Source organism: Salvelinus sp. IW2-2015, linkage group LG17, assembly GCF_002910315.2.
Source record: "Salvelinus sp. IW2-2015 linkage group LG17, ASM291031v2, whole genome shotgun sequence".
Taxonomy (NCBI): Eukaryota; Metazoa; Chordata; class Actinopteri; order Salmoniformes; family Salmonidae; genus Salvelinus; species Salvelinus sp. IW2-2015.
The window spans coordinates 22,614,639-22,627,953 of NC_036857.1; the positions used below are offsets into that span (position 1 = coordinate 22,614,639).

Below are 13,315 nucleotides of genomic sequence, written 5' to 3' on the forward strand. Positions count from 1 at the left end.
CAGGTCTCTATCCAAGAAAATAAGATGAAATTTTGAGGTAAAGTTAAGCCATTTAGATGATTATTCTAAACCTAGTCCATCATTTCCATTCTGTTGGCCCCTGTTTTATAATGTTCCCTGGAACTCTGTACTTTATGGATTCATATACAGTTTTTATACCATCGTCTGCCCACTGGGACCCGTTTCCAACCACACAATAAACCATTAGAGGAATGCAGTCTGGGATTACTTTATAGCAAATAAATACTCCACTGACAGCAACTCTTGAAGTACACAGCCCACTTACACTCCCAACTATCCCAAAAACTATTCCCTTTCAACTGATTAAATTGTCTCTAAATACACACTCTTGGTAAAGAGCAACACAAAATCATTAAGTCAATATAACTAACAATAACTTTTAAAGGTCTATTTTTGGTCCATTTGAAGGACAACTGAGACAAGGTTACAATACAGATGGTGTCTTCAATACATTTAATATTGCAAAGTTAATGAACAATGTAACATTGTAGTGATTCACTACCAGGGAAAGACCGTGTGTGATAGATTTACAAAATGTATCTTTTAAGTTGCTCGATCAAGATTCTTGTTTCTGAATGACTACGTTTCTCTCCATAAATACCATGTAGTCTGTGAGACAAAAACCTCTTCCTCCTGTAATGTAAATCATGATTTAAAAAAAAACTGTCCTATGAGAGAAAAACAACTAACCACATTTCCATTCCGAGACAACCATTACTTAGTATGTTTATATATAAAGAACCATTAACACATCAATGTTACATTTCGTCTTCTCCATGTCACAACAATCCTCCCTATGCCCTGTAATCAGGGGGACATAGTGTTAGTTGTTTCCACTGAAACCAGTTATGCCTGATTTCACCTGTAGAGGGAGCTATCTATTTAATCTCACAGCAGCATTAAAATATCCTTTCATATGAGTGATGTTATTAATGTTGTAAACCATGAATTGCTTCATTATGTACACAAATTCAAACTGTATTTCAAATCATCCAATCATTGGGAAAATGTGTATCATTTCAGCGCACAGATGGGTCAACAAAACGGCATTCTCTTGAATAGGGGCTTTCTGTATCTTTAATGCAATAAATAATATTCTATGCAATTCTCTTGACAGATAAAGGTTAAAAAAAACAAAGATAAGAAATGCACAGTAAAAATACTGAGCACAAAAATAAATGCTATTACAACTATGAATGGCCAATAAGTTAATAGCCAATTCAAGCATACGGGATCAGTTCACTTGTTTTAAAAGTACATTTGAAATGAAGAGAAAAAACATGGCTGTCTCATTGTTGTTTGTTCATTGGTTTTGGAGAAAGTGTGGGAAAAACATGATCAGTTCTTGTCAACAACATAACTTGAGGTGTTAGGTTTATGTACACTTGGTATTCCAAAACCAAAGTTAATGTTGATTGGCTGTCTGATAACACCAAATCTCAGAAAAATGTTCAAGGGAAGCTCATCAATGCAGCTGTAAATATCAATTTCTTGTAGAACTTGGTGTTTGTATTTTCCAACAGTCTAACTTCCACAACTCGTCTGCTGCCCTTTTGACAACCTTTTTAATCTCATGAATCCTCTTCAAGCTGCAGCAACTCATCCTGTATGACCTTGGCCCTCCCAAGCTTATCCAGCTGCTCATTTGTAGCTTGCTTGATCTCCCCAGTGTCCAGTTTCTGCTGCAGTTCCTCAACCTGCCTCAACTTCTTTTTCAGGTTCTTGATCTTCTTGGCCTTTTCTGCTGCTGCTCCTGAATGGTCATTAGTAGCTTCAGCTGAGTTAGATGTAGGCATCTCACTGTCACCGCCCTCTGCAATCGCCACATTCTCAACAGCATTGATAAGTGCTTCCACATTGCTATCCGGGCCTTGCAGCTTGCGCTTTTCCTTGCGTTTCATGTTTCGCTTGGCTGTCTTGGAAAGCCCAGCTGTCTCACTCTCTGCAGTGCCGGGAATCCCCTGCTGCTGCTGCCTTGCCTGGGCCTCATCTCCGGGGCTCATACCTGGTGGCAGGTCAGGCTTGCCCTTGAAGAACTTCACAAATTTATTCTCGTAGCTGAAAACAAAGACAGATTTGCAGAGAGGAAAATAGGAAACAGGAAACAACCATTTTACAGCAGAGGCTTCTATCAAAATACATACAAAATTAGTATAAAGGTTGACTTGACAGAGGTCACTGTCAGATAGAATTACTTACACAGGGACTTCTTCCTGAGGGGTATAACCATCCTTCACTTTCCGAGGCTTTCTCCAGGTTCCATCAGGTCGCTGTGTAGCAGCAATGTATTTCCCTATAACAGGAGGAGTAAACATGAGCAAATATTACAAATTCTCAGAAAACCATGCATTTACATTTGAACCAATTAATGTGTTTTGCTCAGCTGGTCAACTCAGGCTTGATAAAACATCGATATGTGTGTGTGTTACAACAATATACAAATAAAATAAAATCAATTCAAACTTTATTTGCCACATGCGCCAAATACAACAAGTGTAAACTTTACCGTGAAATGCTTACTTATAAGCCCTTTTTATTTTTTTTATTTTTTTATTTCACCTTTATTTAACCAGGTAGGCTAGTTGAGAACAAGTTCTCATTTGCAACTGCGACCTGGCCAAGATAAAGCATAGCAGTGTGAACAGACAACACAGAGTTACACATGGAGTAAACAATAAACAAGTCAATAACATGGTAGAAAAAAAAGAGAATCTATATACAATGTGTGCAAACGGCATGAGGTAGGCAATAAATCGAATAATTACAATTTAGCAGATTAACACTGGAGTGATAAATCATCAGATGATCATGTGCAAGAAGAGATACTGGTGTGCAAAAGAGCAGAAAAGTAAATAAATAAAAGCAGTATGGGGGGTGAGGTAGGTAAATTGGGTGGGTAGTTTACAGATGGACTATGTACAGCTGCAGCGATCGGTTAGCTGCTCGGATAGCAGATTTTTAAAGTTGTTGAGGGAGATAAAAGTCTCCAACTTCAGAGATTTTTGCAATTCGTTCCAGTCGCAGGCAGCAGAGAACTGGAAGGAAAGGCGTCCAAATGAGGTTTTGGCTTTAGGGATGATCAGTGAGATACACCTGCTGGAGCGCGTGCTGCGGGTGGGTGTAGCCATCGTGACCAGTGAACTGAGATAAGGCGGCACTTTACCTAGCATAGCCTTGTAGATGACCTGGAGCCAGTGGGTCTGACGACGAACATGTAGCGAGGGCCAGCCGACTAGGGCATACAGGTCGCAGTGGTGGGTCGTATAAGGTGCTTTAGTAACAAAACGAATGGCACTGTGATAAACTGCATCCAGTTTGCTGAGTAGAGTATTGGAAGCTATTTTGTAGATGACATCGCCGAAGTCGAGGATCGGTAGGATAGTCAGTTTTACTAGGGTAAGTTTGGCGGCATGAGTGAAGGAGGCTTTGTTGCGGAATAGAAAGCCGATTCTTGATTTGATTTTGGATTGGAGATGTTTGATATGAGTCTGGAAGGAGAGTTTGCAGTCTAGCCAGACACCTAGGTACTTATAGATGTCCACATATTCTAGGTCGGAACCGTCCAGGGTGGTGATGCTAGTCGGGCGTGCCAGTGCAGGCAGCGAACGGTTGAAAAGCATGCATTTGGTTTTACTAGCGTTTAAGAGCAGTTGGAGGCCACGGAAGGAGTGTTGTATGGCATTGAAGCTCGTTTGGAGGTTAGATAGCACAGTGTCCAAGGAAGGGCCGGAAGTATATAGAATGGTGTCGTCTGCGTAGAGGTGGATCAGGGAATCGCCCGCAGCAAGAGCAACATCATTGATGTATACAGAGAAAAGAGTAACCAACAGTGCAGTTCAAGGAGAACATTTTCCCCAAGTAGACTAAAATAAAAAGTCATAATAAAAGTAACACAATAAGAATAACTATAATGGGGCTATATACAGGGGCACCGGTATCGAGTCAGTGTGCAGGGGTACAGGCTAGTTGAGGTAATCTGTACATGTAGGTGGGGGCGAAGTGACTATGCATAGGTAACAAACAAACAGCAGTGTACAAGAGGGGGGGTCAATGTAAATTATACGGTGGTGATTTTTAGGAATTGATCAATAGTCTAATGGCTTGGGGGTAGAAGCTGTTGAGAAGCCTTTTGGTCCAAGACTTGGCGCTCCAGCACCGCTCTACTATAGTGCATTAGCTAGCCACATTTGCATCGGCACTAGCAAGAACAGGAACGAGAACAATCTAACATAATTGAATGTTTTCTAGTCGCTAGCTAGCCAAATTGATACTGGATTACTGGCTAGCTAGCTAACATTACTGTAGAGACTATAGGTAACGTAGAAAGATTTAGCTAGCTAGCTAATGCATTTCAAATGAGCCATTTGCTGCTGCTACTACTATAGCCCATTCATAGACGGTAATGCTAAACATATACTGTCTACGGATGTACAAGTTTCCCTTTCAAGACGATTCAATACATGACCAAGATACCTGCGCTCCGATACATTTCAGTTTGATTAGAAGAACGAATTGATGTGATGCACTAACAGTTGTTGCATAAAGTTGTTGTTTAATGAGTGTTTGAGCGTTCAACAACATAATGCCCACAAAGCTCATCACAAAGCTAAGGACCCTGGGACTAAACACCTCCCTCTACAACTGGATCCTGAACTTCCTGATGGGCCGTGCCAAAGTGTTAAGGATAGGCAACAACAAATCTACCACGCTGATCCTCAACACTGGGGTCCCTCAGGGTGCGTGCTTAGTCCCCTCCTGTACTCCCTGTTCAGCCACGACTGCGTGGCCAAGCACGACTCCAACACCATCATTAAGTTTGCTTACAACACAACAGTGGTTGGCTTGATCACCGACGAGACAGCCTATAGCGAGGTCAGAGACCTGGCAGTGTGGTGCCAGTACAACAACCTCTCCTTCAACGTGAGCAAGACAAAGGAGCTGGTCGTGGACTATAGGAAAAGGAAGGCCGAACAGGCCCCCATTAACATCGACGGGGCTGTAGTGGACCGGGTCGAGAGTTTCACGTTTCTTGGTGTCTACATCAACAACAAACTATCATGGTCCAAACACACCAAGAAAGTTGTGAAGATGGCATGACAAAACCTTTTCCCCCTCAGGAGACTTAAAGATTTGGAATGGGTCCCCAGATCCTCAAAAGGTTCTACAGCTGCACCATCGAGAGCATCCTGACCAGATGCATTACCACCCGGTATGGCAACTGCTAAGGCATCTGACCATAAGGCGCTACAGAGGGTAGTGCATAAGCCCAGTACATCACTGGGGCCAAACTTCCTGCCACCCAGGACATATATGAACGGTCATTAAGACACTAACAGCTTACAGACGGTAGGCAATTAAGGTCACAGTTATGAAAACTTAGGACACTAAAGAGGCCTTTCTATGGACTCTGAAAAACACCAAAAGAAAGATGCCCAGGGTCCCTGCTCATCTGCGTGAATGTGCCTTAGGAGACATGCTGCAATAAGGCATGAGGACTGCAGATGTGGCCAGGGCAATAAATTGCAATGTCTGTACTGTGAGAGGCCTAAGACAGCGCTACAGTGAGACAGGAAGGACAGCTGATCGTCCTCGCAGTGGCAGACCACGTGTAACAAAACACCTGCACAGGATCGGTACATCCGAACATAAACACCTGCGAGACAAGTACAGGATGGCAACAACAACTGCCCGAGTTACACCAGGAACGCACAATAACTCCATCAGTGCTCAGACTGTCCTCAATAGGCTGAGAGAGACTGGACTGAGGGCCTGTAGGCCTGTTGTAAGGCAGGTCCTCACCAGACATCACCGGCAACAACGTCGCCTATGGGCACAAACCCACCGTCGCTGGACCAGACAGGACTGGCAAAAAGTGCTCTTCACCGACGAGTCGCGGTTTTGTCTCAGAGGTGATGGCCGGATTCACGTTTATCGTCGAAGGAATTAGCATTACACCGAGGCCTGTACTCTGGAGAGGGATCGATTTGGAGGTGGAGAGTCCGTCATGGTCTGGGGCGGTGTGTCACAGCATCATCAGACTGAGCTTGTTGTCATTGTAGGCAATCTCAACGCTGTGCGTTACAGGGAAGACATCCTCTTCCCTCATGTGGTACCCTTCCTACAGGTTCATCCTGACATGACCCTCCAGCATGACAATGCCACCAGCCATACTGCTCATTCTGTGCGTGATTTCCTGCAAGACAGGAATGTCGGTGTTCTGCCATGGCCAGCGAAGAGCCCGGATCTCAATCCCATTGAGCACGTCTGGGACCTGTTGGATCGGAGGGTGAGGGCTAGGGCCATTCCACCCAGATTGGTGTCCGGGAACTTGCAGGTGCCTTGGTGGAAGAGTGTGGTAACATCTCACAGAAAGAACTGGCAAATCTGATGCAGTCCATGAGGAGGAGATGCACTGCAGTACTTAATGCAGCTGGTAGCCACGCCAGATACTGACTGTTACTTTGATTTTGACCCCCCCCTTTGTTATGGGACACATTATTCAATTTCTGTTAGTCTGCGGAACTTGTTCAGTTTATGTCTCAGTTGTTGAATCTTGTTATGCTGTTGACAGTGAGAGGACGTTTCTTTTTTTGCTGAGTTTACTAGGCGGTGTCAGAAGAAGGCCCTAAAAAGTCACCCAAGTCATATTGTTCTCTTTGCAACCACACGGCAAGCGGTACCGGAGCACCAAGTCTAGGTCCAAAAGGCTCCTTAACAGCTTCTACCCCCAAGCCATAAGACTGCTGAACAATTAATGAAATGGCCAAACTGCTACTCAAGTACATTGACTGACTGACCCCCCCCCCCCCCCCCCTTTGTTTTTACACTGCTGTTACTCGCTGTTTATTATCCGTGCATAGTCACTTTACAAATTACCTTGACTAAGCTGTATCCCTGCACATTAACTCAGTACCGGTCCCCCCTGTATATAGCCTCGTTATTGTTATGTAATTTTCTTGTGTTCATTTTTTTTTTTTACCTTTTGTTTATTTAGTAAATATTTTCTTAACTCTATTTCTTGAACTGCATTGTTGGTTAAAGGCTCGTAGGAAAGCATTTCACGGTAAGGTTCTACCTACATCTGTTGTATTCGGCACAAGTGACAAATAAAATTTGATTTGATTTAAACAATTATTTTCCATTCCAAATTCAAATCTGCTGCCGATGGAGCTCATGAGCTGGGCCTCTAGAGCTGGATCTGTCTGAGCTGACTGTGTGTGTGTGTGTGTGTGTGTGTGTGTGTCGTTGTGCTGTGTGTGTGTGTGTGTGTGTGTGTTGTATATGTCTATGGTGTCAATTTTACAGATAAAAAAATATATATAGCACAACTTTGGATTTCACCCATCTCATAATATAATGGTTTAGACCTCTTAAACTCAACTCTGGACCTCAAAGCCAGTTCCACTGCCTTTTTAATTGTTCCCCTCTAATCAGGGACTGATTTAGACCTGGGACACTAGATGTGTGCAATTAATTATCAGGTAGGAATCACGCGAGCTATAGACACAGGGATAGTGGTTGGAAGAGCGAGCTTGTTTGAAATTAAAAAGCGTAGCGTAGCGGTAGCTTTTAATAAAGAATAACATCAAGACGACGCAGCTGCATTATAAGTGGGATGCACTGTTGAGTGCTACATCCCGAGGGGTTCGTGCTGATTGTACGGGGATTGTGACAGCCGGTTAAATGGCGTCCCTTGAGAAAGCAAGAACAAGATGTATGTCAGAAGAAGTGCAGTGGATGGAAAAAGAGAGGCAGAGGAGGTCTAAGAGAAAGAGGGACGAAGAAGGTGAGCTTGAGTCGGTTAAAAATGGCGGAAATATATAAGTTATCCTGTACGAGCTTTATTGACGAATACATTACGTTGTTACAGGTGTCAAGCTTATGAGCATGTGGCAGCAGTGTGTAGGAGGGAGGTTCCTAAGTGTGAGAAGTGTGCAGAAGGGCATGAGACAAAGGAATGTGTACCATTGGGGAAAGTAGGGGTATGTGTTAATTGTAGGGGTGCTCATGGGGCTGGGGATCAGAAATGTCCCGTGCGAGAGAGGCAGTTTGAGGTTTCCAGGGGTAGAGTAGTGCAGAAGTTGTCATATGCTGAGGCAGTGAAGAAAGTAGAAGAAGATGGCTCAAGGGGGAGGGATCCTGAGAGGAATGGTGTGAGTAGTAGATCTGTACCAGTACAGAATAGGCCAACAAGTGATCTATGTTTCAGTAAGATTGGATTTTTAGCGTTTATAGCAATGGTTATCAACTGTACTGCAGGGATGGAACGTAAGCCGCAGAAAATAGAGGTCATGGTGACAGCTGCAGATTGGTATTTGGGTGTGTGACTTGTCATCAGAAGAGTTACAGGGTGTGTTAAGTGGTGATGTCCCATCCTTTCAGGTTCTTGGCATGAGGTAAGACTAAATGGATTGAAATAGTGGAGTAGGGTGGTGTTATTTGTATTTGTTTAGTTGTGAATGTAGTAATAGATGGTAGGGTATGCTTATTTATGTATTTATTCAAGCAAAGTCTAAGGGAGTTGTACTCCAGTCTAGTAGTTTGCGATAACGCAACATATTGGATGCCAACCGCCGTTAAACCTCATCAACGAAGAAGAATTATCAGGTCGAACAGAAAACCAGCAGGCTCCGGACCGCGTAGGGTAAGAGTTGAGTACACGTGGTTTAGACCATTTGGAAGTTGACACTCTTCTCCTGCTTCAACCATGCAGTGCTAGTAGTAAAAGCGATCGCTGTCTTCATTACGAAATTATCAACTTCACCCTGCATATCAAAAAACGCAACACGCAGATGTGCCAGATCAGGAATAGTCCTACTTCTCGTTGGTCAGCGCGCAAAGCAACGCACAGCATGCAGTTTGACTAGGCCAGCGGTTTGCAAACTTCTCCTCTGGGAACCCTAGCCATTCCATGTATTTGAACTATTCCACAGCTAGCATACCTGATTAAACTTCTCAACTAATAATCAATCCATTGATAAAAAGATACAAGTCAAAATAAATAAAGTAAAAATAAAACATAACAAAAAGTAAGTTTGAATGACACTAAGGGGCAGTGTTTTTACAGTTAATGCTGGTTGGCCTGAGGCTGATGCAGTGCAGGTGTTTGTACACATGCAATACACACACACTCTCATTCAAATGCACACATACACACATGTAAATAGTCCCATACATGCAGTCAAACATATTCAGTTGGCCTTGCTGTTATGATTTTTGTTGTCCTTGATGTCTTTTGTTTTTTGCATTGTTGTTTTCCGTTTTCTTTTGTCTTTCTCTTTTGTTCATTTTGTTGGATGTTGGTGAATGGGGGGGCTGTAAGGGGGGGTAAGCTCTTGGGGAACTGTGGGGGGGATATTGAAGGGCTGGTGGGAGATCTGTTAACGTGCCCTTAAGCAGGGTGTTGACCCTTTGTTGCTTCTGTGTGTCGCTCTGGATGGGAGGCTGTTAGATGACTAATGTGATGTAGTTGTTGAGCGGCTTCACTGCAAGTATATTGTATGTTTAAAATTAACGTTTTTTTTTTACAAAACTAAAATAAATATATATGTTTTAATCCCTTGGCTATGAATTGTGAAACGTCTAGAGGTCCTCGAGGAGAGGTTTGAAAACCGCTGGACTACACTCATTAACAGTAAATTATTAGGCTACTGTAGTCTGATAAATCAGGCTGTAGTACACAATTAATTTGCTACGTTGCGGAACGCCTGGAACGTACAAAATCGTGTAAATGTTACTTACAAGAGAACGTTGAATAAAATTACATTTGAACTTACTCTACTGGTTGTTTGTGCGGTTTGTCTTTCAGCTGCTCGAAATTTGAGAAATTATCCACAGGAAAGTATTATTTACCAGACTTTTTAGAGAGCCAGTGGGTAACGTTATTTGGTTCGGTTTGGCACCAAGGTAAAGTTAGTTTTATATTGAATATTCGGTTCTTCGTTAATAGCTATTGCACAGAGCGTGCCATGGTGACAATGAAAATTGCATATTTTGAACAAGGGGAAGATGGAAAACAATCCACACTTCATTCGATTTATTTTAAAGACTGAAATCCGAAAATTAAAATGTACACAAAAAATGTGTGGATTGTTCGTCATCCTGCCTGATTCAGAATTGTATTTAACATTCTGACTTGCAAGGGACATTTACACAATTTTGCACACATGTTTCAGGCTGTATATGCCAATTGTGTATGAAAGCCTGATTAATCAGACTAGGGCTACTAATACTACTAGTTAGGTACTTTTGCGCCCTAGTTTGGCTAAGCTAGCCAACAGAATGTGTCCCATATAGCTAACGTAAGATAGTTAAGACATAGCTATTAACTAGACATTATTTAGTAGGAACGTTGGCTACGCTAGTTATCTGGTAGCTAGCTAACTACGTTAATTAATCAACAATGCAGTTTTAACTAGTGTGTTTGTTGGCTAGCTAACTGGTTAGCCAGCATGCTTGGACAATTTGTTCGCGCCATAACTCGAGCGTTGCTGGGTTACTGTTCTGGGGAAGCGACCTAAAGACAAACGGGTTAGTAATTCTAAACTGTATTTATTCTCACACTCCACCAATAACTTAATTAGAGTTGTAATTTAAATCACCCTTACCAGATTCATCTTCAACATAGGGGGTTGCCATTTGAGCCATTTTGCTCAAAGATCTATTTCCGTTGGCTGGTAGAAATGACAGGAAGTGATGTCTTCCTAGCTGCCCAAAAAAGATACCAGAATTTAGTCCAATCGACGTAAACTCAATATGGTGTGTGTGCAAGTAGAAAAAACATGTGAATTCACCTTACTTAGAGAAACACCAATGCCATCCTCCTCTCGTTCATGTTGATGAAACGGTCTATCACTCTGTCATACAATACACACTTGTATTTGTTGTTGTACTATGATACCTGGCTAAAATGCTTGCTCTCTAGCCTAACCTCCTGTCATGGGCAACACCAGCTAGTTAACATAAGCCTTCTACATATTGAACTTCAATCTTCTCTGGCCAGGGGCACAATGTATGAGTTAAAGGTTGGATCCGAATCGCCTTTATAATCATTGGTAATACGGAGAATTCACAAGGCTGCCGGCCCAGACGACATTCCAAGCTGTGTCGTCAGAGCACTGCACACTGCTCTATCCCATCTGGACAAAAATAATACATATGTAAGAATTAATGAACTACAGCTCAGCCTTCAACACCATAGTGCCCTCCAAGCTCATCACTAAGCTCTGGGCCCTGGGTCTGAACCCTGCCCTGTGCAACTGGGTCCTGGACTTCCTGACGGGCCCCAGGTGGTGAAAGTAGGTAACAACACCTCCACTGATACTTAACACGGGGGCCCCACAAGGGTGCATGCTCAGCCCCCTCCTGTACTCCCTGTTCACCCATGACTGCGTGGCCATGCACGTCTCCAACTCAATCATCAAGTTTGCAGACGACACAACAGTGGTAGGCCTGATTACCAACAATGACGAGACAGCCTACAGGGAGGAGGTGAGGGCCCTGGTCGGAGTGGTGCCAGGTAAATAACCTCTCCCTCAACGTCAACAAAACGAAAGAGCTGATCGTGGACTTCCGGAGACAGCAGAGAGAACACATCCCAATCCACATCAACTGGGCCGCAGTGGAAAGGATGAAAAGCTTCAAGCTCCTTGGCATGCACATCACTGACTATGTGAAATGGTCCATCCACACAGACAGTGTGGTGAAGAAGGCGCAACAGTGCCTTTTCAACCTCAGGAGGCTGAAGAAATTTGTCTTGGCCCCTAAGACCCTCACAAACTTCTACAGATGCACCATTGAGAGCATCCTGTCAGGATATATCACCGCATGGTATGGCAATTGCACTATCCTAAACTGTGGGTAGTCCTGGCACAGCAAAGCCACCCCACAAGGGAGGCCAGGGCTGCGTACAGTATGTTTTTACGTTCTGGAACGTTCAATTGAATGTAAACGGTACTGGGGGGTTGGGTTGTGGGTTGGGGAATGCTGTCAGCAAAGGCAGTGCCCTTTAAATATGTCACTGATTGCTTCAAGCCACACCACACCACGCCCACCGAACGGGAGCAAACGTACCTCAAAGTCTGTTCAAGAACATTTTGGGGAAATGTGTTGTTCAGTACAAACCGTTCCGCAACGTAGCAAACGTTCAAGCGAACTCAACGCACCTCAGACTGAAGAGGTTGGATCCGGGAGCTGGATGACCCGGTTTGGGGGCAATGGGGGCCAGCAAGGAGGTCGCAGGGAGGGCTGAGATTTGATGCGGTGAGAGTATCCTGAAGAGGATGAGGGACATCTTTCTGAATGTGGCAGTGGCAGCTTGGACACAGGGAGGGTTGAGATGGAATTTCTCTACAGGAGTGCAACAGATGATGGGGTTCAGATGATGGAGGCAGAGTGTGTAGTCTGTGGGTGTGTTCGCCCGTGCCCGTGGTGAGCAGAGTTTGCACATTTGAGAACATTCCATTGGTCCTAAAGGGAAACTCACCCAGGGCATCGGGCGATGCATAATGAGTGTGCCCTTTTATTGTTGTCAATAAAAAAATGTACAGTACCAGTGAAGAAATCAAAACTATGAAATAACACATTTTTAATCATGTAGTAACCAAAAAAGTGTTAAACAAATCTAAATATATTTTAGATTCTTCAAAGTAGTCGCCCTTTGCCTTGATGACAGCTTTCCACACTCTTGGCATTCTCTCAACCAGCTTCACCTGGAATGCTTTTCCAACAGTCTTGAAGGAGTTTCCACATATGCAGAGCTTTTCCTTCACTCTGCCGTCCAACCCAAACCATCTCAATTCCAGTCAAATCAAACTTTATTTGTCACATGCACAACAAGTGTAGACTTTACCGTGAAATGCTTACTTACAAGACCTTAACCAACAGTGCAGTTCAAGAAATGTCAAGAAAATATTTACCAAGTAGACTAAAATAAAAAGTAATAATAAAAGGTAACACAATAAGAATAACAATAACGAGGCTATATACAGGGTCAGTGTTAGTTGAGGTAATTTGTACATGTAGGTGGGGGTGAAGTGACTATGCATAGATAATAAACAGTGAGTAGCAGCAGTGTACAAAAGGGAGGGGGGTCAATGTAAATTGTCCGGTGGCGATTTTATGAATTGTTCAGCAGTCTTATGGGTTGGGGGTAGAAGTTGTTGAGGAGCCTTTTGGTCCTAGACTTGTCGCTCCAGTATCGCTTGCCGTGTGGTAGCAGAGAAAACAGTCTATAACTTGGGTGACTGGAGTCTCTGACAATTTTACGGGCTTTCCTCTGACACCGCCTATTATA

General features: G+C 43.4%; 1 protein-coding gene across 1 annotated transcript; it reads right to left on the reverse strand.

The window, feature by feature from the left end:
- Positions 1 to 457: 457 nt before the first annotated feature.
- On the reverse strand, positions 458 to 10,725 carry LOC111976977 (partner of Y14 and mago B). The gene is made up of 3 exons (XM_024006190.2): positions 10,629 to 10,725; positions 2,221 to 2,314; positions 458 to 2,079 (listed from the first exon to the last, which is right to left on the reverse strand). Exons 1-3 carry the CDS (start codon positions 10,666 to 10,668, stop codon positions 1,593 to 1,595), a joined length of 621 nt encoding a protein of 206 aa, XP_023861958.1. The 5' UTR covers positions 10,669 to 10,725; the 3' UTR covers positions 458 to 1,592.
- Positions 10,726 to 13,315: the final 2,590 nt, after the last annotated feature.

What these genes read in the sequence shown, in the direction of transcription:
- LOC111976977 (XM_024006190.2), bottom strand. Translation starts at nt 10,668, where the DNA reads ATGGCTCAAATGGCAACCCCCTATGTTGAAGATGAATCTG. An exon ending in CTATGTTGAAGATGAATCTG is followed by an intron (nt 2,315 to 10,628) that starts GTAAGGGTGATT and finishes CTCCTGTTATAG; the next exon opens with GGAAATACATTGCTGCTACA. An exon ending in CCTCAGGAAGAAGTCCCTGT is followed by an intron (nt 2,080 to 2,220) that starts GTAAGTAATTCT and finishes CTTTGTTTTCAG; the next exon opens with CTACGAGAATAAATTTGTGA.